Below are 23373 nucleotides of genomic sequence, written 5' to 3'. Positions count from 1 at the left end.
AGTGCACATGGGCACTCCAATTATAATATTTTGAAAACCACACAAGGAAGTTGGGTAAAACATGTAGTAAGGCGACCTGTATTCGTGACAGTACAGTAATTCAAAACAACAACAGAATGTGACGTTGCTTCACAATGCGCCTTCCAAGGAACAACAGTACTATATTACAATCTAGCTTTTACCAAGGACTTATACTTTAACGCTTTTTCAGACTCTTTGCTTGGTCGCTAATTTAAAAACAAAATCAAAACAAACCGCAGTAAACTACAGTGGTAGCTAGCACACAATGCTAATACACATGTCACTAGTTCTTTTTTTTAACCCAATGCTCAATTTTTGCACGTTCCAACTGTTTTTTTACACCGCGAGGAATGAGGTAGCTGGTGCCGTAATGCTTTTGGGATTTCACAATTCACCTTAACTGAGGTTTCTTGCCAATTTTACTCTTTGAACGACAAAAGTTCTCGGGTAGGTTATCCATCAATTCATATTATCATACTGGTTAATCTTTTTACACAGTGTAAATTTACATGATATGGATTAACTTTACTATGTATTAATATACTTTGAAAAAGTAGCTATTTTAATACAGTTTTCTTCGCTCTTGGTCTTTTCCTTCCGACCCTCTTCCTTCTAAACCTCTTTATTTTTTCCCTTCCTCTCGACTCACTATTTATTCACACATGTTGACATCCATTCTTCATTCCTTCCTTCATACGTGTTTTTATTTATTATTCATTCCATCCTTTCTTCCTTCGCTGATACGTATTTTTATGCCTTCCTTTGTCCCCACCTCTACTCTCTTGGCTTTTGACCTCTTTCCTGCCTTGCTTCCTCAGATATGATCCCCCCCCCACCCCTCGTTCCTTCCTTCCTTCCTTTCGTCATCTCCTTCCTCCCTCCCTCCCTCCTCTCCTTCCTTTCTGCCTTCAATCATCCGAAATTCCCAACCTACTTCCTTACCTTCGACACACCTTTTATTTCGCTCCTACGTCTTTTTCTGTAGTACTTTTCTGCTTTCCTTCCTTTGGGACCTGCCCAAAACGGCTTTGGCATCCACTTTCTTTTTTTTATAGCCTCAAATGAGTTGCCATTACCATTACACCCCCGCATCCCAAGAAAAAGCCCAGTAAATATATATATACATGTACAATTAAAGTAGCAATTCAAACACTTTCTGGCCTCCATTGCGTTTGCTGGACATGAGAACTCTGAATTCTCAATTCTCTCCAATTTTTCCTTGCAGAGGCCACCTCAGCCTTGCTTGTCCATGATGTGGCTGCTTGTGACTTTCTTCCTGCTGGGCACGAGCGCTGCCGGATGCACAGACATGTTCAACACATCAGGCCTGATGCTCGAATTCACAGCTGTGGACTTTTATGACAAAATGAATTCCGGGAAGATGGTCTTCATCTATTTTGAGACTCAAGGTACTGCAGTGCCACACGAACCACATTGCTTGCACCTGCGTGCCAAGAATGAATCGTTTCTTGCTGTTCTCCTCTGCCATCAGTCTCCCAAACCATCTCTCTCTTCTTGGGGGAATTGAAAAAGTCTGCAGATGTTCTGAAAGATTATGGAATACTAGTGGGCAAGGTAACACAAAATGTCACGAGCCCGTAAGGATGGGTATGAATATGCAAAAGAGGATTATCAGTTTGTTGTTGATATGGAGAAGGGCTACCCATGTGACACTATCCTATTTTTTTGTAGATCAACTGCAAAAAGGAGATGGTTCCCTCATATTGCACAAAGGAAATGGTGCAACATACTGCTTTTCTTTTCAGGTACGGTATGTGGAGCGGGGGTACAGTAGCATACATACTGGTACATGCCCAGTATTAAGTGGTATTCCCAGTAAGATACAAATTATTTCTTACATTGGTGACGGTGATTTTTTTTAAACTCCAAATCTCTCTCTTTGAAGGGATGGTAAGGAGTTCTTGAGTTTTGATTTGGACACTGTGTTTGACGTCAACTCCATTGTCTCTGAAGTCTTGTTGTAAGTAAGCAAACAGTCCTTCACCCTAAGTACAAATATGTTTTTGTTGTTGTGGTTTATTTGTTTATTTTTGTATGAATAGTGATTTTTCTCTTTTTCCCCATGATCATCATCTCTAATACGGTTATGCTTTTTTTTTTGGCGTGTGTACATTTTATCTTTCGAATATGTACAGTCACATTTTCCTGTGGTCCGCATGCGAGTACATTCACGTTCACAAATGGTTGTGTTTGTTTATCCGTCACACTTACTGGGTTTTTTTTTCACGCTAAAAAAAAAACATGCTGTGCATCTTTCCCATTTGCACTCTGTCATGCCGTCTAATGAGAAGCTGTGTCCGTCTTTATGATCAGACAAACACATTTGAACAAGTACCCATCTGTATGGTCTTGACTTCATTCACAATCCTCAGAGTCACTATTCCATCATCTGTGCACCTGCTAAGGTGAACAAACACAGTCTCTGATTTGCCCTTTAGTGCCATTTTGCGCGACGAGGTCAAGTACGTGCACTCAGACGCCGACCTCTTGGTCATGGAGAAGTCAGTCAGAGGAAAGAAAAATATCGTGCTGGGTTATGTCAGCAGTCTTGGCACACAAGGTATGGACATCACTGATCAAATATACACGCTGGTGTCGTGGTTCACACAGCTAACTTCAAATATAATACATTCAAGAATAGGCAATGGCGGTCACAATGTATAGTGTGACTACCCAGCCCTCAGTGATTGGAATGCTGTGTAATACGGCTCCTGGCTCCCCATTTATCTTTTTCTTGTTATTGGGGATTATTTTCACTTTATCATATTTTATCATACTGATTTTAGTTCTTGGATTATAATACTGTTTTGTCTTTTACTTTTGTTGTTTTCTGTTGTTGGTTTTTAGCTTCAGTGTGTCCTCACGGGGGGCCTCCACGTTGGGGGAGGGGGGGGTGGATGCCCTTCCCGCGGGGGGCGTCATCGCAGGGGCTCCTTAGGTCCAGGTGACTGGGGGCCTCCACACTAGGTGTGGGGTCTCCCCGGCTAAATCGGGCCGGGGGTCTCTGTGATGGTGGCCCGTGGGCTGTCATTCCCCTCAGCGTGAATGAGCCCCCCTCGGGTACCCTTTCCTCACATGGTTCCTCTGTGCCTTGTCATGACTTTTTTAACACACTTTATCAGGTTGTGTGTATGTGTGTGTGAATGTGCGAGTGCTGATATACTGGCGGAAATATGTCTCTGGGTTTGTTGGGCGGGAGGGTGCGAGCGCGTCTTCCTTTTATGATGTGTTTTGGACATTTTTATTGGACAGCACTTTGAGTTGCATTTTTTTTTTGGGATGAAAAGTGCTATATAAATAAATTTGATTTGGTGGACTGCCGCCTTAACCTGTTGCGTCTGCATTACTTTAGAGCACAGATCAGTCATGGAGACGGCTTATGTGTACGGATCTAAGTACCAGTTCATCGTCATAACTGGAGGGCCTGTCTTGAAGCACTTGGGGTATTTTGTCTTCTCTTACCATCTCGTTGTGAAGGAAGATTAATTGGAATTCTGTCTTTTTAATTCAAAATAAATCCGTTGATTTAAATGAGCGCCGTCAGCGCTTCTCTCTTTTCCTCTCAGTGTTCACAGATCCTCTCCATTGTCTCGGGTGTGGTTCCTCCACTGCTTGGCTCCTCACGCCGAGCGCTGCCCTTTGACACCTATGAGGACACCGCTGTCCACACTAAGCCTGCACACCTTCTTGCAACTCATGGAGGCACCGCTGTTGGTACCCAGACGACTTTGTTTCCTCACAAACGCCAAAGGAGAGCAACGCATTTTTACAGACTTGTGATTCATTTTCATTTTTGGTGTATTTTCTGTCTGTCTGCTGCGTCACCTTTGTCACCAGTCGGAAGTATACAAAGACCCCACTGCTGTTCCCAGCCCGCAATTCCCCTACCAACAGACCCCCCAGGTCTTTCTGTTCTCACATTCCGAAACGGAGCAACTGGACCGGGACACGGCCAACACACTGGCCTGGAGGCTCCGAGGCATCGCCCTGCTCACGCTTGTGCACAGGTAAGATGCACGGTACACGATCGTGGGTCTTGCATATCTTGTTTTGTTAATCAGACTATTGGAATGGATTTTATCTTTGGGTCATCAGGAAGAGCCCTGCGGTGAAAACTCCTGTTGAATATAACGCTGCTTACAGGCTGCCGGACAAGGTTTGGTGATTGTTTACAATATTTTTGTATACAGTGGTGCCACGATATGAGTCTTTGAGGTACGAGACGATTTTTAAAAATGATTTATTCATTCATTTTTGCTTTTGATCCGTGAGCAAAAATTTGAGCTACGCGTGCTGAATGGTGGCAGTGAACTCAACTCACTTTACAATGAGCAAGCTGTGTACTGTCACTCTTGAAGTTTATTGTAACCAAGCATAAAACAAAGAGAATTACGCATTTATTTAAAACAAACACAAAACTTGACCTTAATAAAGTCAGTTTAATGCTAATAAACAATGCAAAACACCAAAAGTAGGCTAAATTAGCATCACTATTCCGGTGGCATAGACCTTAAGCAAGGGATGTTTGAATACAAACGGGGGAGCAACACCTTTTTAGTTTGGCTTTCAACAACTTTTAAATAATTTATCTTTTCTTTTGATTGAAGATAATTCTATGTTTTGCTTTGAATGTTTTAAAGCACTTTGAGTTGCATTTTTATGTATGAAAAGTGCTATATAAATAAAATGTGATTGACAAGTGGACAGCCAATATAACAACACTCACAGGCATGTGTTCTTTAACGTTTTCAAAAAAATACTAATATTACTGCATCTTTCCAAATCAGTTGTGAAGTAATTCTTTGAATCTGTATCTGTATTATACTGCCCCCAGGTGACAAAATTACGCACACCAGAAGGAGCAGAATAATGTCCGTTGAATAGAAGCAAAAAATGTGGCAGAAGCTGTTTATTATTTATCTTTAATTATGCCATTACTGTATGTTTTTATAAAGTACAATATTGTAGCATGTAAATAATCTGATTAAACACATTACAGTTTTATTTTTATTTTTTTGAGGGAGGGGGGGCTTGGAACCGATTATTGGCATTTCCATTCATTTCAATGGGAAAAGATGATGTGGGATCCAAGTTTTGCAAGTGACGAGCATGGTCACAACAATTTTAACTCGTATCTCAAGGCTCCATTCCATTCTCAGCCCCCTTTATTTATATTTACCTTGTTGCCCGTGTCATACTTTCTTCTAGGCCTCTGAGGTCAAGTATTTGACCTTAGACAAAATGGACGAGCTCTTGGAGCTCTTCCTTCATCATGAGGGAGATGAAATGCATGATGAGGAGTTGGAAGGGGAAGAGTGTAACATTGAAGACGATGTGTCCAATGGTAAAGTTGAGAAATTGAGAATGAATGACCAGAAACTGTGCCAGAAGGACAACGAGGGAGGTGTATTTTAATTTTTGTCCTCCAGGGGAGTTGGAAGACGAGATTGTGGCATCGGTCTATGTGAACCGAGGCCACACGGTGCACCTGGACTCCATTACCCAACTGACGTCTGATGACTTCCCCGATGCAGTAGCTCAAAGCGGCCTCACGGTGATGCTTTTCTACCTGAAATGTATGTCTCCCACTTTTCCCGGTGCATTGACCTTGAACACTTTCGCTTGATTTTCATGCCATAAAATGAACTCTTTCCTGTCAAGGTGGATGAAGCAAACAAACAATACTCTGAGAAAGAGGCCACCGCTAGCTTTGTTTTTAATGATGTACCTTTTTCATATAATTAATTTTGACATATAAACCTGTAAAGTAGGAATACAGTTTATATATTTTTTTTTACCATTTGAGTCCACCCACCAAAGTCATAATGGCATCTCCTGCCTGATGGTCTTAATCCTCCATAAACCAGCCAGTAGACTGTTAACTAATGAATAGTGGTGCGTACAAACAAACACAAAAATGGTGCTTTTTTTTTTTTTTTTTTCACTTGTTTTAACAGTTACTGTATGTAGCCTACTGACAGACATTCGAGTTATATAAGATCATTATGGCATATGGCTAACACAGCAACTCGAAAGGTGGACTAAGACTTTTGCATAAAACAAGAACGGGCCATTAAGTCATAACGGCGTCTGAAAAGTTGTACAGTGTGCTCCCATACACGATTTAACCAAGGGTGGAAGTTGACCCTTTGTTATCTGGTAAGATCTTACGTAAGGCGAGCATTTGAAACATTTCAAATTGCCCTGAAAAAAAGGACAAAGATTAATTTATCTGAAAATGTTAAACAGGACTTCCCAGGGTACATCTAAAACTGTGCCAATTGTGACATTGAAGCAAAATATACCCTAACTTAATTTGACCCATAGATAAAGACAGTTTTTTTGCGTGGGGGGGAAAAGGTGTTGCTCATAATAAAAAAAAACCAACAACATCAAAACAAAAACAAACAGACAAACAAAAACAAAAGTGTCACAGGGAAGCTGGAGCCTATTCCAGCTGACTTTAGGCAAGAGCCAGACTACCTTTCACGTTGAGATGCACACTTCCATTCACTGAGCGACAATCAATTCCACTCTGTCTGCACCGAATGCGATATCGTAAAACTTTTAAAAACACTTGTACGTATGTGCATTTTAGTAACTGTAGTTTGTAATACCACCACCAGGGGACGCTGTCTCAATGGCCTTCCTCAGCTCATTTACAGAAGTGGCAGAGAGGCTTGCAGGTAATCACTACTAGCGGACAGTATGACGTGTTTTTTTAGTCACTAATACGTAAATGTGAGCGGGCTGACTTATGTGCGCATGCTGACACTTCTTTTCATCGCCACATTTCTAGATGCTGGCATCGTTGATGTTCACATGAGCGCAGTGGATTGCGGAGAGTGGACTGACCTCTGCGCTGCTCGGTGGGTCGGCTCTCGCCCAATCTCATTCCAGCCAATCACCGCCTTCCCAAGTGTCCTGCTACTCCGCCCTCATGAGCCGATTCAGGAGTACAGAGGAATGTTGGGACGTGAGCCGCTGCTTCGCTTCATTTTACTGTGAGATTCGACTCTTATTAGTTTCCTTAAAGCGGAAGTCGACGCTAAAATTTTCTTGATAGTGCCTTTGTGAAATATGACTTAAGCAGCAAAATCCACCATTTCTTTTAGCCATCTCGGGGCGGCCATTTTGTCACTTTCTGTCGACCGGAAATGACATCACATTTGCTCAGGGGTCAGCTAACGACCGATCACGGCTCACCTGTTTTCTGAAACTGAGCCATGATTGGTTATTACCTGAGCGATTTAACGATAAACATGAAGCAGACACACTTTGTTTGTTTTAGTGGACCACCGAATATGATTTTGTGGGCCGGACCTGGTTTCCGAGCCTTGAGTTTGGCACATGTGCTCTAAGGCCCGCTAAAATATCGTCAACATAAAAACTACATGTCAGCGGATGCCATTTGCAGATGAAGCAAATATTATGGCGCTATCAGAAGCTTTAGATAGGATGAAAAAAGCTGAGGAAAAACATCTCAAAGGAATGTTTGTCTTGGACATCATTGGAGCTGTGATAAAGCAGCACACAGACTCCACAAAATGTGAGTGTGCGTGATTGATGACCATTAAATAATTTATCTTCACCGCCCCAAATAAATACAAACAGGAAACACATTATTAGCTGAGTTGTGTGTAAGCACACAAAAATAGACCAATTAGTGGAGGGGGTTTCAGTTTGAGAGAAAACACTGGTGCTGACATTGGGAATAGTGCCCACTCACTCCCTGCACAATGCTATTGATACCGAACCGATCGTGATCGTATTTATTGTTTGTGTCCAGGGACGTAAGGGGAGATAAGTGATGACGTTTCTCAGGGAACTCGAGAAAATAGTATTGTCCGTTTGTGTTATTGCAGTGGCCCAAAGTAAGAAAGTTTTCACGGCCTCCAAATCTTTGCCGGCCCCCTTCTTTGCGTCTGTCTGTCCATTGTCCGTCATCCAGGAGCCGTCCGGCCTCTCCCCAGATACTGTCTACTCAGCAGGAAGTGACATCATTCCTTCACGGGACGCCTCATCCTCATCTAGCAGGCTATAAACCCGACAAAATAGTTGGACTGTTTGGGACGCGCACACTTTCAGGTAATATGTGAGTGGTTTGTCTAGCTGACCAATGAGCTCAGATAATAAGATAATCCTTTTTTGAGAATGAAGTTTAAACCATGCCAAGAAGTATGACTGAAATGTGAGATGGTAAAAGATGGATTATGAGTTTGTGTGAAGCAATGGCCGCGTCTCTGGTTGCGTTGGCAGATGTGCCGGTTTTCAATGAAGCGGCAAAGTCGTTGCGAGGGAAGGTGCTGAGTGCCCTGCTGACAGATGTGCTGGCACAGGAATGGTAGGCGCTGTGAATTGTTCCTCCTTTTCAAGGTTGTCTCCGACTATTAAATTGCACTGCTTGTTTTTATTTGAGGTTGCTGCTGTCACTTAAAAATCGACAAGAAAATCATCATCAGAAAACACTGAAGGCTTTGATTCAATGAAAGTAGTCAGTATACAGCTTATATAATTTACCGTCTGCTCAAAATAACCCGAAGGCCCGCCTGAAGCGCTGGCAACAAAAGTGAGTACACCCCTAAGGGAAAAATTTCCAAATTGTGACCAAATTGTCAATATTTTGTGTAGTGTAAGTGTAATTTTCACTTAGGGGTGCGCTCGCTTTTGTTGCCAGCAGTTCAGACATTATAGCTGTTGGGGCATTTTGTGGAAACAGTGAATTTACACTGTTATCCTTGTAAATTGTAAAGTCATTTATCATTCAGCATCTCAAAAATGTGTGTAGTCCTTTGTGTGGGATACTGTATCTTTTGTGTGTGCTCCATATGTGCTTTGTAGGGCTGCCGACCTCTCTGTCAACCTTCCGGCGGTTTTAGTGTTTCCATCTTGGAAGAGACACTCCCAGCCCTCTGTGTTGTCGCTGTTCTCCTCTGTAGAAAAGTTGGTCTCCCACGTTGATGAGGCACTGCTCCATCCTTTGGTGATTTTTATTGTCGACTTTTGTGTTCATATCTTTATGAAGAACAGTTGAAGTATCCTTTTTTTTTTCTTCTTCTTCTTTTTGCACAGTCTTTCACACTGTCAGCAAAATCTTCTGATTAAGTCTGGTTCTAAAGTGACTTGAATAGTCATTTAATTTAATATTTGTTTCTCCCACATTCGCACGACTGATGATTTTTTTTTTTCCCCCCCGCTGTTGTATTGTCAGCCTGAACTGACAGTGGAAAACCTGCCATCCTTCCTCAGTCTGGGTAAAGCTCTTCTCCTGCTGTTTGTTGGAGAAGAGGAGGATGAGATCGGGCTGAGGCAGAACAAGGTGCTGCTGGAGGAGATGAAAGAGGTGCTGGAATTGGGAGGCGAGCGGATGGAGCGATACTTGACCTGCTGGATCCATCTGTATGCTCTCTTTACATTATACATTCATTCTTATATATACACACGTACACACACTTTGTTCATTGTGTTTGTTAGTGTGTATGCCTATTGGACCGTAATCAGCCATCTTTAAAATCGATGTGATAGTACGCTGGCTTTTAATTAGGAGAATAGTGTTGCTGTCATTGTCATGGTTTGACCCCCTCATAATTTGTTATGAACAGTGGTCGTCATTTATACCAAGTAAAACCTAAAAAAAAAAAAAAAAAAAAAAAAAATACTTAGCTCTCCAAATAACAGCATCATCATAACATACGGTAAAATGTGTAGTATACACAGTTGCCCTAAGTGTTCATCAAAATCGAGAGGTTCTGTCCCTAAAATGTATTTTTAATGTTAATGCAAGTGACTGTAAAAAATACCACTGTGCTTCAATATAGGAAAATAAAAGTACTTAATTATTGAATTAAAATGCTTTGCACATAAATACAGTGTTCTACATAACAGACAGTTCTTAGAGATTAGATGCAAATGTATTTGACGTGAAATGTTAATTACAACTGAACCGCCCTTAGGTGGGGATTCTTTGGTGTCCCACTTGAAGGACTGCGACCGTTTGAGAATCACTGGTCTGCAATATTTGTGAACCAACCAAGAGAGACCTCTCATGTTTTGTGCGCTCCACGGTGTCTGCATGAATTTAGTTGCACAGTGCATTGATCGGCAGATGTTTATTTCTTTTCATTTAAAAACTCAAATTCTGATCCCCTCAAATAACGTTGAGCATCGCCTCTGTCCGATGGCAACAGTGGATGATCCAAGGCAAGACTCAAAATAAACAATTTCACATCTGACTGCTATCCGAGTTGGCAATCTGCAAGTCAAAATGACCATTTTACGCCTTACATAAACACATTGGAAAGTAAAACCGCCGGTTTGCACTAGGCGCTGACGTCACTTATGTGCAGGACGTCGGCGGCAGAAGTGAAGCCAGTCTTTTGACGGTGAGAGAAGATGGCAAAAAGTGTGGGAGCATTTGCACAAATCAGTTAGATTCACTTTAATGTGCCTCACTAACAGAACATTAGCCCAGTGGAGGGCTTGGTCTCTGTTAATTTCGACTACCCGTGAATTTATGGCTTGTTATTACCAAGGTGACAATTTCAGTATATGCCCGCGATCATAATTACAATATCAGCACGGCCAGTGTAGTTCTCCGAGTGGCGATACTTTGCGATATTTTTGGCGAAGTCGGAGAAAATATTTTTCCTCTCGAGGTGTCTTCATTTTAGTTTGAACACTTCCAAAACTGCCAAAAGCATATTTTCTTATTTCTTGCCTGCTGGTCTAAGCTCATAAACCCACCGCCATGAACAACCTTTATTATGTCACATGCTAAAATGCTCGCTTCTCCATTGAAATTACATAAAAGATGTTAATGCCTTTTTTTAAATGATTGCCTTCTGTTTGTAATGCAAGAAATGCTAAGTTTAAACTGAAATGCCCCACCGAAAAATGCTTCTAGAGAAGAAAAATTGTTTCCTCTATGCACAATAGGAATTTCATAAATAGAAACGGTTGATGATATTAAAAAGGAAACAAACTGCCGTTTGTTATTAAGTCACCGGGATTAACCTGCAAAAAATTGCTCCTCAGAATTACAAAGTTGCTCCTCAAATGAAGTCACTGATTAGCAAAAACGCTCCTAGAAAAAGTTATTTCCTTGCATTACTATTTTTTTTTTAAAAGTATTACAGGAAAGCATTTCATTAAACTCACAAGCACATGCACATACACACACACACACACACACACACACAAACAAAATGGCTTTATTTAGGTATGCAAAAATATAAATCCATTTTAGAGGCACCATTGTATGTGCACACATGCATGTCATGCTTAAAATTGTTTAAACTGACTTGACCTTGTCAGAACAATGTGGAAATGTGACACATTATACAGTAATGGCTTACTCAAAATTTCCAGTTCATTTTTCTTCCAACTTAGCAAGCAAAAATCTCTATAAAAAAAGTTTTAAAGTGTATCATGCATTACATTGGTACAGTATTTTGCATTAAGATCAGCCTAATTAAATGGCTAATTTAATGACCTGCTTTTGACCTGCATGCATCAGTCAGACTTGGTTCAGAGAAAATAGACCTGTGGTGCCAGTCGCCTTAAAACATAACATTCGTTGTCCAAGGTTGCCACGTTTGAAGGACAGTTGACAGCAAGTGGAGATACTCACTGTAAGCATAGGTTGCTTAGCTACAACGTTTTTAACGGATTAAAAAAAAAAAAAAAAAAAAAAGAATCTCATTGTGTCAAGAGGTCAAAATGATAGTGGACAGTAACGGTATTTAATTTACCCATTGTTGCATCCAATAAATGAGAATATTGTTGAACAGCTCATTCATTTCAGTAGTTCACTTCAAAAAGTGAAACTTATATGTTGTTGACATTCATTAAACACAGGAAAATATGTTTTAAAACACAAATTCCTACTGAACAGGCTTATGGAACAAACTGAAAGCCGTGACAGCAATTCTTCCCACCTATCATACAACAAAGCAAGGCAAACACAACATTTTTTTTCCTCTTTTCTTTTTTGCCTTGAATCTTTGTTGGTATTCTATTGCAGTGGTCGTACTCCAGCTGGTATGTCAGTCCTGGGCTCCTATCTGGGTTCTATGCCCCCCCTTCCTGCACTGGTTCTCACTCATTTGCCCTCTGGACATGAAGTTTACGAGTACCCGCCCAACACACCCATCACAGCCCAGTCTGTCCTGCAGTGGCTGCAAAGGGTGGAGGAAGCCAGAGAGTCTCCTGCAGGTAAGGATCCCAACGTCTCAGGGGAATCAGATCCAGAGGCAGAAAATTCTCATGGCAGTTGTCCATTTTAAAAGCTAGTAAAGTGGGTTTGAAAAACTTGCAGGAAAAGATGTCATGCTGAGTTTGCAATTTAAACCGAAGCCGGGACAAGTTACCCTTTACACACATGGTTGAGAACCATCAGGTCATTTAGAGTCTTTAATGAACATACCGATACATGACTCCAATGCTGTTAAGAAATTTTGACAATGGTCACTCATTCATAGTTTTTTTTTTTTTTAATCAACCATTTAAAAAAAATGAAAGTCTCATAACTCTTCACAGAAGATAACGCTCTCGAAATATATTACTGTTGGCACTTTCCTGTGTTTAAAAAGACATCTGAAGGGTGGATGTTTTGGAAGTGGGGTTTAAATGTAATCATACAATCAAGCAATTTATGTCCTTGTCAATTTTGTACAAATACATTCATTTACGCCACGTCTGTATTACAACGTATATTTATATTAGGGCTGTCAAACGATTAAAAATTATAATCGAGTTAATCACAGCTTAAACAAATACTTAATCGTAATTAAATGTAATTCGAACTATCTCCAAAATATGCCATATTTTTCTGTAAATTGTTGTTGAAATGGAAAGATAAACACAAGACGGATAATATACAGTCAACATACTGTTCATATGCAATGTATTTCTTTTCATACAAATCCTCATGACATGAGCATTTAAATTTTTAAATAAAAATTATTAACATTCTGTCTGTAGTAGTCAGTATTTTTATTCACTACAAAAACAAAAACGCTAAAGGGCCTCAGAACAGTGACAGAAATATTTCGCATGTGTGCAAACAAAGCGTGTGCGTGTATGTGTGTAACGTACACATTTATATGTGGCCCTTGCAATATTCTTAGAGTGTATGTTTTCCGAGTGGTCCCTGAAGTGCACACGAATATGATTGGCTCATATGACGGGTGAGTGTTATGCTCTGTTCTACTATAGTGAGAAGCAGTACAGTTATCGGCACGTTGTGTGTTAGATTAAGTGACTTTATTCGCACAAAACAAGACAGCCCTTTTCTCTCGTCCTCAGTCGCTGAGGCAAAACAATTTATTCACTTTTCTGAGATTTAAAGCTGCCCTCTTCTTCCGAAAATGCTTGGCAAAAATAAAGGGCAGTATTAAGTATTTAATTAAAGAAAAACAAAAAGGCAAACAAAGCACTGGGATAACAAAAATGTTGAAGTCCAAAAACAACAAGGATCCAAGGACTACACAAATGCTCGGGAAAAAGGACTGTGACTTGACACTGACAGCAGCGATAGACAAATCGGGAAATGACAACGAACTGACAAGGACCGAAAGAAAGCGGGGAACTAAATACAAACAAGTTGACGATACATCGAGTACTCAATAACTTAACGAGAGACAGACAAAGGAACACAAGGAAAAACATGAAACTAAAGTCAAAAACCAAAGACAAAAGACAGACTATGACAGCATTATCCAAATAGCATCTAACTCCTATTGTGTCCTGTTCCACAACACGGCCATCATCATAACAATAATAGATGGCATTTTGCAATGAGTCAACATCTCTGTCATAATTCCGAAAAGCTGCCCTCAATTAGCTTCTTTGCCTCTTGTTATGGCTCGAAAATGATTTCCAGAGCCATTAAAGTTAAACTTGAGGCGTGCCTGCTGTGAGTGTGGACTCGGCGCCTAAGTGCAATGTGGGATAATGTGTTGTTGTTTACACCATAATTAACATAATGTGTGGCAACACATTCCTTGTATTGTGCTCCCCGCCATATTATCCAGCTTCATATTACTTGGAAAGTCATGCCGATGTTGTTCTCTGGCACTTTGAAACTTTTTATTTACAGTACATTACACTACCATCATAGTCACGGAAATGCAACCTCGGGACGGTATATTTTGAATATTATTGTATTTTCTTTTTATGTGGAACCAATTCTTTTTTTTTTTTTTTTTTTCCTGTCAAGATGGCGTACAGTGCGCCGGTATGTTCGACGACCCTCTCTATACTTCGGCTTTTATTTCTCTTTTTGGCGATTGGTGCTCTATTCACGCACTGTGCTCTTTGATGTCATGTTTTCCTGTGCTGTTAAAACGACTGCTAGTGAGTGCAGCCGTCGGATATTTCTCCGATGCCGCTGATCGGTTTTGTGTTCCGCCATCAAACACAGAGCAACTCATTGACATACTAAATTGGATTCTGTGGCTCCTTTAAAAATTATGCCAAAAGTAAGACCGGAGACATGGTTTAATGAGAGAACTCGTGCAGCTAAACAAGAATCCCGCAGGTGGAAAAGCAGGTCTCTTGTCAAATCCTAAAAGACTGATGGCGTTGTTACCAAAAAAAGGTGAACGAGTCCTAAGGGGAACACTTGTCAAGTGTTATTCAGGCAAATCGTTATAATCCACGTACTCTATTTAAAACAATTCTGCATTTAATCCCCGTCAGTTGATTTGCACAGACTCGTCCCCTGAAATTGACAAGGTTGCTACAGTTAGGGCTCTGGTTTCAAACGCCACATTTAACCCCTCTGTCCACCTTCCTTGTTCCGCAGTGTTGATGATTCCTTTGAGTTCTATTTTGGGGCCCTTGCCGTTTTCATTGTATTTGCTGTCCGTGGGTTCCATCCTTCGAAAACATGATATTTCCTTCCACCGCTATGCGGATGACTGTCGAATCTGTCCCGCTGTGCAAAAAAGATGCTTTCTCCTTAACACCACTTGTGTCCTGTCTAGAGGAAATCAAAGCCTGGATGTCACTGAATTTGTTAAATATCAATGAAAAGAGAACAGAAGTTATGGTGTTTGGTCCCAGTGGCCATTTTTAAAACTCGTTTGAAGACACATTTTTATTCTTTGGACTTTGACGTGAGACTGACACTTTTCTGCTCTTTTACGGTGTCTAGATTGTCTTTAAAGTTGTATTATTGCTTTGTTAACGTAAAGTACTTTGCCACAGCTGCAGATGATATGAAATGCACTACATACACGAAGCTGTATTGTATTGTATATTTGAATTATGTCACTCTTTTACATTTAATTTATTCATTGGTCTCTGTCTGTAGGGATGTTAGGTAAAGGTGACTGGCCTCCCTCTGTGGAGTTCTATGACTTTCTGAAAATCATGGATGAGGAGGACCCTGGCTTTGCTAAACAACGCGTTCCTAAAGAGGACCACCAAGAAGTGGAGGCGGATGAGACAGAGTTGACGGTGGAGGAAGCGACAACAGATTCCCCCTACCACACGCCTCATCACTCAGAATTATGACAAATGTTTTAGGGATTATTCTATCATCGTAACAAGGGTCATCTGGTAGTGTAGTGGCTCACGGCGCTGCCACGCAATTGGACTGCGGTTGTTTCCCGCAAAGGTTATCAATCCAAGGTGTACCCCGTCCCCCACCGAGTCTGCTGCGGTTGTATATGAATGTATTGTACTTATAAGTTAAATGTAACTGAACTGTACTTAAAAAATGTATTTGACTGGTTAAAAAAAAAAAAACAAGCTACTGTAACAATGCACAGTTTACTGAACTTTACAAATCACTGAGGCAAGCAGTACTGAACGCGTATGATGAGTGGATTTTAATCACCGGGGATGACTTTGAAATTTATACTTTGGTATTTTCTTGTTGCTGTAAAAAAACTAAATCACCCAAATTCCAGTGTCCTTATATTAAGGTCAAATGTGTTGGAAATTAGCAAAGTTGGGCATTTTGTCCGAAGGATGGAACGGTCCGTCTGTCCGTCCTGGACGGAGAGAGGATGAGAAGTTTTCTTAAAAAGGACGGACTAAGCAAGGATGGAAATTTTTCATCCGTCCCTGTGATCGTCTCTAATCGGGTAAAGTACCGAATGACGTGTTGTGTTGGTTTCTTTTAAAAAGAAAGACAGCTATTCTCTTCTGCAATACCACGGAGCCGGAACCATAGTCTGCCCTCAAGTGGTTCAACACATCCGCGTCCTGTGGCGTGATCCATGATATTACGGCTACAGGACGGCCATTTCACTGACAAGGGAAAAGATGGATAGCAATTTTGTTTTGTTAACCAACTGTTAACATTTAGTACATACCTTATCCCTTTGCATGCGAAGTACGTCCTTGTCTCTCCAAACCGTCATTCATGCTCACTCCAGTGCCGCCATACAGTTAAAGCTACGACAGGAAGTGGAATTCTTTCGTTCTCCTCCTAAAATAACATTGCATTATTTTGCAATCATTATTTTGATTGCAAAATACAGTGATCCCTCAATTATCGGGATTAATGGGGACCAGAGCCCCCCCGCGATAGGTGAAAAACTGCAAAGTAGCGGTTGACTTATTATTATTATTATTTTAATTTGATATTATATTTATTTTAAAGTTTTATTTTTGCGGGGATTTACGCCTCTGTTGCAAACCCCCCGACATGGTTCCCACCCTTCTAAATACTAAATACAACAAACTTGACTTTAAAAATGCAAAATGAAGAATAAATACCAAACTACAGGCTGTGAGACGTGAGCTTAAACCGCTGGAGCGGACGATTACGACGGAGCGTTCGTTAATAACTACGTTACAGTTTTAATTTTTCATTATAAAATGGACTTACCTTAATTAAAATGCCGTGGTGCATTTTATCCAAAGCTACAATCCTGGTGTAATGCACTTTTAAACGCTTGCCGTCGTCGCTGTGCAAAGCGAAAGTGGCACTGCTGCTGTTACTGCCGCTTCTTCTTCGTTGCCTACTTCTTTAAAACGGAGAAGAAGCATGGTCGCCGGAAGTAAACATGGCTTAATTTTTCCTTTGCACAATAACATCAACAAGGTCCTTTGGAGAAAACGCAACACGGGATTCTAGTTAAGGTAAGATGTGTTAAGGCAAACTTGAGTCAAAACTAACAAACAATTTAACATTTTATTTGCCGATGTTTCGTCGTCCTTGTGTTGAGCACGTCATGCTTGCCGAGTGGCATAGCGCGCTCCGCTCACAATTCATATGAACACGGCTGTTTACTATCCGCTTATCCGGCTTGACTCTGACTAACCGAACGGCGCATTTGAAGAACGTGGTGAGTTTCCGAACAGAACGTTGTTCAAAAGTGCTTGTTCCTTTGTGAACGTGGATGAGACTAGCGAGAGGCTGCAATGATGCGCAGCCATCATCTCGCGGAATAAATCCACTTGTGCTCTCGTTGGTCAATCTGGCGGCGGGAACCAATCATGCACCTTTTGTGTGTGCCCGCGGGTATGTGCAAAGCCTCCGAGTCAACTCAATTCTTTGTATCAATGTGGCTTTCTGCAATATGGCTGTATTTTTCATTTTTATTTTTTGATGAATACTTTTTGAAAACCCGCGATGCACTCAGGCCCCGAAACTCGAACCGCCAAGTGGCGAGGGATCACTGTAACGCAATAACAACGGAAAACGTATTGCGTTATAACGCAAAGGTTTTGCACTAAAACGTAATAGTATTGCGTTATAACACAATCTTAAATATTCTCATTTAGAAATGTAAGGACGGAAGCGCTTTAAAAGGGCAAGGACAGACGGGGTCGGAGGATGATTATATTTATGAGTAAGGACGGAAGGACGATGACAGAAAGGATGCCCAGGTCGCAGACGGAGGACGGACCAGCAAAATAAGGTAAAGTGCCCACTACAAACTGTTCTGTAATCGCAAACACACAGCAGCACTTCAATGACTTTGTAAAAGCATACACCTAGAGAGTACAGTTTCAACTAAGTACATTATTACATAACAGTTATCTACAGTTGATGCCAATACATACTGTATACGAATAGAAAATATGGCAGTGTTTGGTAAAATGCCCCCCCAAAAATAACGCAGTATAGAACAGTATCTTTTTTCCTGTGCTAGCACTTCTTTTCTAGAGGTTCGAATGCGTAGTCTAATTTGTGTAAACAACTATGAGGTTCATGCATTGACGCTCCTTGTGTCCACAGCTTCACCATTTTACAGGTTTATGTAAGCTACGCACTGTGCTGATTTGATTATTTTTGACAAATTTGAAGTTAAGCAGTTCTGACTGAGATTTCTTCTTAATGATGTCACAGTTCAGCTCACGGGCTGTTACTCAAGTTCAGTGAGTGATGAGACTTGGATGAGAACACTTCTTCACTCTCTGGCCTCTTCATTAGGCGCACTTGCGCAATCGAGGCCAATATATGAGCTGTATGAAAAGATTCCACCTTTATGCTCGATTTTCCTGGACACTGTCAAGAGCGGTATTCTCTTGTTACAGTATGTTTATTATTGTGGAGTGGGCCACCGCTGCCCTTAAAACTTCAGTGTCAGTCTCGAGAAGGATTTTTCCATTGTGCAGGTACGCCAGTTCTTGGGCAGCACACTATTTACTTTGGATTTCGTGACAAGAAAGGGATTAAATCTTGAGCCTGTGATTCTCAGAAAGTGTTTTATTTGTGGTTGTTATCCATGCCTGTGCCACAGTCAGACAGTGTGCTTGAGCCTGAAAATTAGAAACGCATATTGCGCCTGTATGTTTGCCTCTGACTGATGCTTTTGTGTTAAGCAGACCCATACAATTATCTAAATCACCTTGTGTGCAGCTGCAGCCACTTTGATAAATGGTCACTAATAAAAAAAAAGTCACTAAATATAGCCACAATGTTACTAGTTGGCAACAGTGGAGCAGAGAAACTCAAGAGTGGGGGCACTGAGTATGCAAATGAACAGGACTGCTACAGTGGAGCATAAATTCCAAACTGCTCGTTCACAGACACATTTGTACAGATAGGCAGATAAAAGATTTACATTACTTACTGCACAATTAGTGGGCGGACAGGTCCATTTTCTTTGTCTTCTTTAATAAGACTGACATTTGAAAATCAAAACCGACTCTTAAGGCTCATCCAAAATGGCAGCCCTGACTACGCTTACATGCAGCCAATAACCATTTTAAAACTCAAATATTGGCAATATTTACATTTTTAAAGATTATTTGAACGTGCGCTAAAAAACCTGAATATGCTCTTATTCTGTTTTTTTTAAAACTCAAATAAGACAAACAATCTTGGACTTTGTATTACTTGAATGATTTGTAGGCGAGAGAGGTTAACTCAAATACATTGATTTCTCTTTGGCGTTTTCACGTTTTTTTTTCTGTCTCTGTGGCGAAAATGACACAATGTGTAAAAGGACTCACATATACATGTGTATAAATCTGTACTTTTGGTGTCTAATTGGCTGGAAATTCACAAGCAGAGGTAAGCATTAAGCAATCACGGAGACTCTGAGATGCAGCTCAAAAGCACACTTTTGGAGGGAAGAGGAAAGTGACAGCTTTATTACTTTTATTGACGGTAGAAAGTGGAAATGATGTCTATTCACGTCACGACGCCTGTGCGTCTCCATTTAAATCGGGTTACTCAAATGCGGGAGTAACACGCATGTAAACTTATTATTCTAAATGCTTCAGAAACCATCATTTTGACCTTAACCCGAATATTGACTGCATGTAAACGTAGTCACCGTGCTTTTATTGTGATCTCACGCACCTCTGGACATGTTCGCTGCCGCCATGTTGAGGTCAACGTGTTACTTTCCATCTTTTTTGGAGTATCCGAACAGAATTTGAACAGAAATAATGATGAGTTAGCTACCGTTCGGCATTTTGCAGCAACAATACTGGTAAGAGGGACCAAGTTGTATTTCACCATTTACCAGCATCAATTTGGAGTCAGGGCCAAAAAACAGATATGTCAAGGAAAAGATGAGGCTTTCACAAAGTTCAGTAGTCTTCAGTAAGTGAAGAAAATGTTTCCTCTTTAAGGTAAACCTTGAATGGAGAACCATGTTGACTGGACAGCTAATCTTAACCACTAAAATATATTTCATTGTTGCTGGCATCTGTGTTTTGCTAGCATGAGTACTTCCCAGCCAACTTCCTCTCGTTTACTCATTGCTGTGGTACCTCCGCTGGGAATTGTTAAAAACTACTATTATCATGCCGCGTGTGGCAACTAAACAATAACTGAGTGATTCAGTGAACCAGAGTGCTTGCTGTCTCTTAGCTTTCGAAACATTAGCACGCTAGTGAGCCCAACAACAAAACAGCGTGATGTGTGTGTGTGTCAACGTTCGCTCTGACTTTACCAACACAAATGTAATTTATTTCCATTTAATAAACTTAACGTGTTGTCAAGTTGACAATGTAATGTTTTCATTTATTCAATATTAGACCAAACACTTGATTTATAGCTGCTAAATGTACCAGTGACAGCCAAACAACTAATACTGTAACAATAATGAAGCCACACACTTCCCAGCATGCTTGTAAATAATTGCATTGTGGTATTAAAGGGGAGTCAACCCAAACCTATTTTTTGTTACATGCAGGCCCACTACTTGAAACACGGCATTCTAATTAATATCGCATTTGTGGAATATGAGGTAAGCAGCCAAATCCGCCCATTTTTAGCCATCTCGGGGGGGCGGCCATTTTGTCACTTCTGTCGACTGAAAATGACATCACAGATGCTCAGGGCTCAGTTAACGACCAATCATGGCTCAGCTTCAGAAAACGGGTGAGCTGTGATTGGTTGTTACCTGAGCAACTGTGATGTCATTTTTAGTCGACAGAAGTGACAAAATGCCCTCAAATGGCTAAAAACGGGTGGATTAACTCTTATTCCACAAACGCAATATTTATCAGAATGCCTTGTTTCAACTAGTGGGCTTGCACAGAACATATTCTTGAAAAAAAATGATGTTTGGGTTGATGTCTTTAAGGCCTTACAATACATTTGTCATTGTGTTGTGGCTTTGCCACTGCATCCAAACTTTCTCCATTCTCTATCAATTTTAACACTCATCATAACACATTTGTAAATAGACAAAATTGCTGATATTAACTGATTACAGAAGGCATTTTTCTGAGAACAGCGTTGTATCCATCCACGGACTTTGCTGATGGAATTTCCTGTTAAAAAGGATTGTTTTCCCAGTCTGACAGTACTCTGACTGAGGTTTCCCCTGTGCTAAGTAAGTTTCCGGGTAAAAATAGGATGAGTGTGCAGCATGGTTGAAGGGGTTTTATTGAATGCTACTTAAAAAAAACAACAACAAAAAAAAAACAAGCAGAACGGGGGAGAGCCAGAAAGAGGAAGAGCAGAGGTCAGCATTCCTGCTGCTCTTTGGAGACTCGAAAAGCACAAGATGCGTTAGCCATGAAGACAATTAGCCAGACGATGTAAGAAAAACATGCCAGTTATTGCGCAAAATAAAACCAAAAGTGATTGGTATTTGTGAGTCTTCGGCAGTGCGGGGGGTCAAGCCTTCATGGGTCCCTCAGCAGAATTTCATTTGTAGCGCCCCCACGCCACCATGTTTAACACTTTTTTTTTTTTTTTTTTTTTTAAATTTGGGATTTTTGGGGGCATCCTATTGGCCAGGGTGTCCCAAGCAGCTGCTTAGTTAGCGCATACCTCGGGGACGGCTCTGCCCTATGGTGTCAATCCATGCACCAGTTGGACTTCTTTAACAGGCAAAGTGTGTTCTTCATTTTCACTGAGTGCAATCAGAGCATGCTGTGGTAACATAGATGTTAATGTATCGAATGATACATAATAATAATTAGGATAATAATTGTCGGCATTAGTCACTGAGCCACAACTCTCATCCAGCCATTTGATGTCCATCCAGAGCAGCACTCACCATGCGCCGCTAATGCTAATCACACAAAGGCATTTGTGTGCGTTTGAGAGTTAAACCGTAGCGTATGCGTAATAGTCGAGTCCCATGGTGACGATATCGCAAGAATTTCCTGGAACCAAATGGCCCAATTTGCTTTGCCAGACCTTAGCTTCCTTATTAAGGGAAAGAGGGAGATCTCAGGGGGTTTATGTAGTATGTCCATGATTCGACTAATGTCATGATTTATTTATTTATTTTTTTGCTTGTGGAAATGATCATTAAAAACACATCAATCTAGTAACATTTAAAAATGGACTTAATGGATTCAAATTGATTGCATTTTTTTAATGTGGGCCTATCTGAAGAAATGTTGAAAAAAACAATTCTTAAAGTGGAAATCAACCCAAAGATAATTTTTTTCAAGGTTATGTTCCCTCGGCTGGACAGAAATAGTGTTCAACCCGCTACGGCAGTGGCTCCACGCTGCCTGTGCTCATACAACTCATACATTTTCTACATTGACAAAAGACTCATTCCTCTCAAATATTGTTCACAAAGCTCTCTGTAGTGAGCACTTCTCCTCTGCCGAGATAAAATCATCCACCCCGTGCGATCTCCAGATGCTGACTAAACAGCATCATTATCGCACAGGTGTGCCTTTGGCTGCCCACAATGAACGGACACTCCAAAATGTGCAGTCGCTCTCACAGTTTTTTTTTCCCCTGAAAATCACAGCTTGGACCGCTCTATGAGAAATTTGCAAATCCAAATCCAAAAGTCCAATCTCTTTATATTTCCTCTTATGGGGCTGCAGGATGCAAAACTTCCTCGTCTTTGTGCCTCCCTTTGTCTTCTCATGTACGACGTGGTGAACATCTTCCTGTTTCAGAAACCCAGAAAGACGTGCGAGTGAACGCATGTGTATGAGGAGCCGCCGGGAATGTTATTCAGGATTACCTCTCACACGCGCACAACTGAGAAATTCTCACAAAAGCAACTGCTTTTTTTTTTTTTTTTTTTTACTCACATCCATTACAGGCACACTCTGTAACGCACCGCCAAAATGCTCTCATATAAATTACTGAAATGTTTTTATACGCCTCCTGAAGCGCTCTCACACATTAGCTACTGATTTAGCTTTTGCTCAAATACACGACTGAAGCCATCTCAAGGCCACGACTCAAATGCTCTCACGCTGCTCTTACATGCATTCCTGATACACTCTCACACACTTCTGTAATGTTCTCATAGGCACTACCGAAACACGCTCATGCGCCTGAAACATTTTAATACACACTACCGAAATCCTCCCACTCACTACCCAAACTCTCATACACACCACATGAAACGATCTCAGGGTCACTGCAAAACACTCTCGAACACATCATTGAAGCACTCTCATTTGCTACTGGAATGCTCTCAT

At 40.9% G+C, this 23373-nt stretch overlaps 2 protein-coding genes and 1 long non-coding RNA gene across 3 annotated transcripts in view; 2 read left to right on the top strand and 1 right to left on the bottom strand.

The window, feature by feature from the left end:
- Positions 1-76: 76 nt before the first annotated feature.
- txndc16 (thioredoxin domain containing 16) lies at positions 77-15953 on the top strand. The gene is made up of 20 exons (XM_086036257.1): positions 77-468; positions 1247-1430; positions 1514-1596; positions 1714-1787; positions 1928-2002; positions 2481-2602; positions 3395-3485; positions 3609-3756; positions 3880-4049; positions 4138-4198; positions 5251-5386; positions 5472-5618; positions 6669-6728; positions 6842-7046; positions 7994-8130; positions 8302-8386; positions 8884-9025; positions 9254-9441; positions 12065-12255; positions 15359-15953. Exons 2-20 carry the CDS (start codon positions 1271-1273, stop codon positions 15559-15561), a joined length of 2478 nt encoding a protein of 825 aa, XP_085892383.1. The 5' UTR covers positions 77-468; positions 1247-1270; the 3' UTR covers positions 15562-15953.
- On the bottom strand, positions 11237-17096 carry LOC147153789 (uncharacterized). The gene is made up of 3 exons (XR_015087526.1): positions 16886-17096; positions 16368-16483; positions 11237-16302 (listed from the first exon to the last, which is right to left on the bottom strand). It is a non-coding gene; the product is annotated as an uncharacterized LOC147153789 (long non-coding RNA).
- The window catches only part of nid2a (nidogen 2a (osteonidogen)), a 72761-nt gene continuing 66022 nt past the window's right edge, over positions 16635-23373 (top strand). Inside the window, exons 1-2 of the mRNA XM_086036249.1 lie at positions 16635-17139; positions 17785-17921. The gene's annotated coding sequence lies outside the window, so the exon portion shown is untranslated. The remainder of the gene's footprint in view (positions 17140-17784; positions 17922-23373) is intronic.

Source organism: Filicampus tigris, chromosome 1 (assembly GCF_054856515.1).
Source record: "Filicampus tigris isolate MCC_2025a chromosome 1, RoL_Ftig_1.0, whole genome shotgun sequence".
Classification (NCBI taxonomy): Eukaryota; Metazoa; Chordata; class Actinopteri; order Syngnathiformes; family Syngnathidae; genus Filicampus; species Filicampus tigris.
Note: the sequence above shows the minus strand (reverse complement) of the source record. Positions and strands in the feature narration are given on the sequence as shown.

Excerpts from the sequence above, each read along its gene's own strand:
- txndc16 (XM_086036257.1), top strand. The coding sequence starts at position 1,271 with ATGATGTGGCTGCTTGTGACTTTCTTCCTGCTGGGCACGAGCGCTGCC. Across the intron at positions 1,788-1,927 it reads CATACTGCTTTTCTTTTCAG|GGATGGTAAGGAGTTCTTGA; the intron begins GTACGGTATGTG and ends CTCTCTTTGAAG. Across the intron at positions 12,256-15,358 it reads AGCCAGAGAGTCTCCTGCAG|GGATGTTAGGTAAAGGTGAC; the intron begins GTAAGGATCCCA and ends CTCTGTCTGTAG.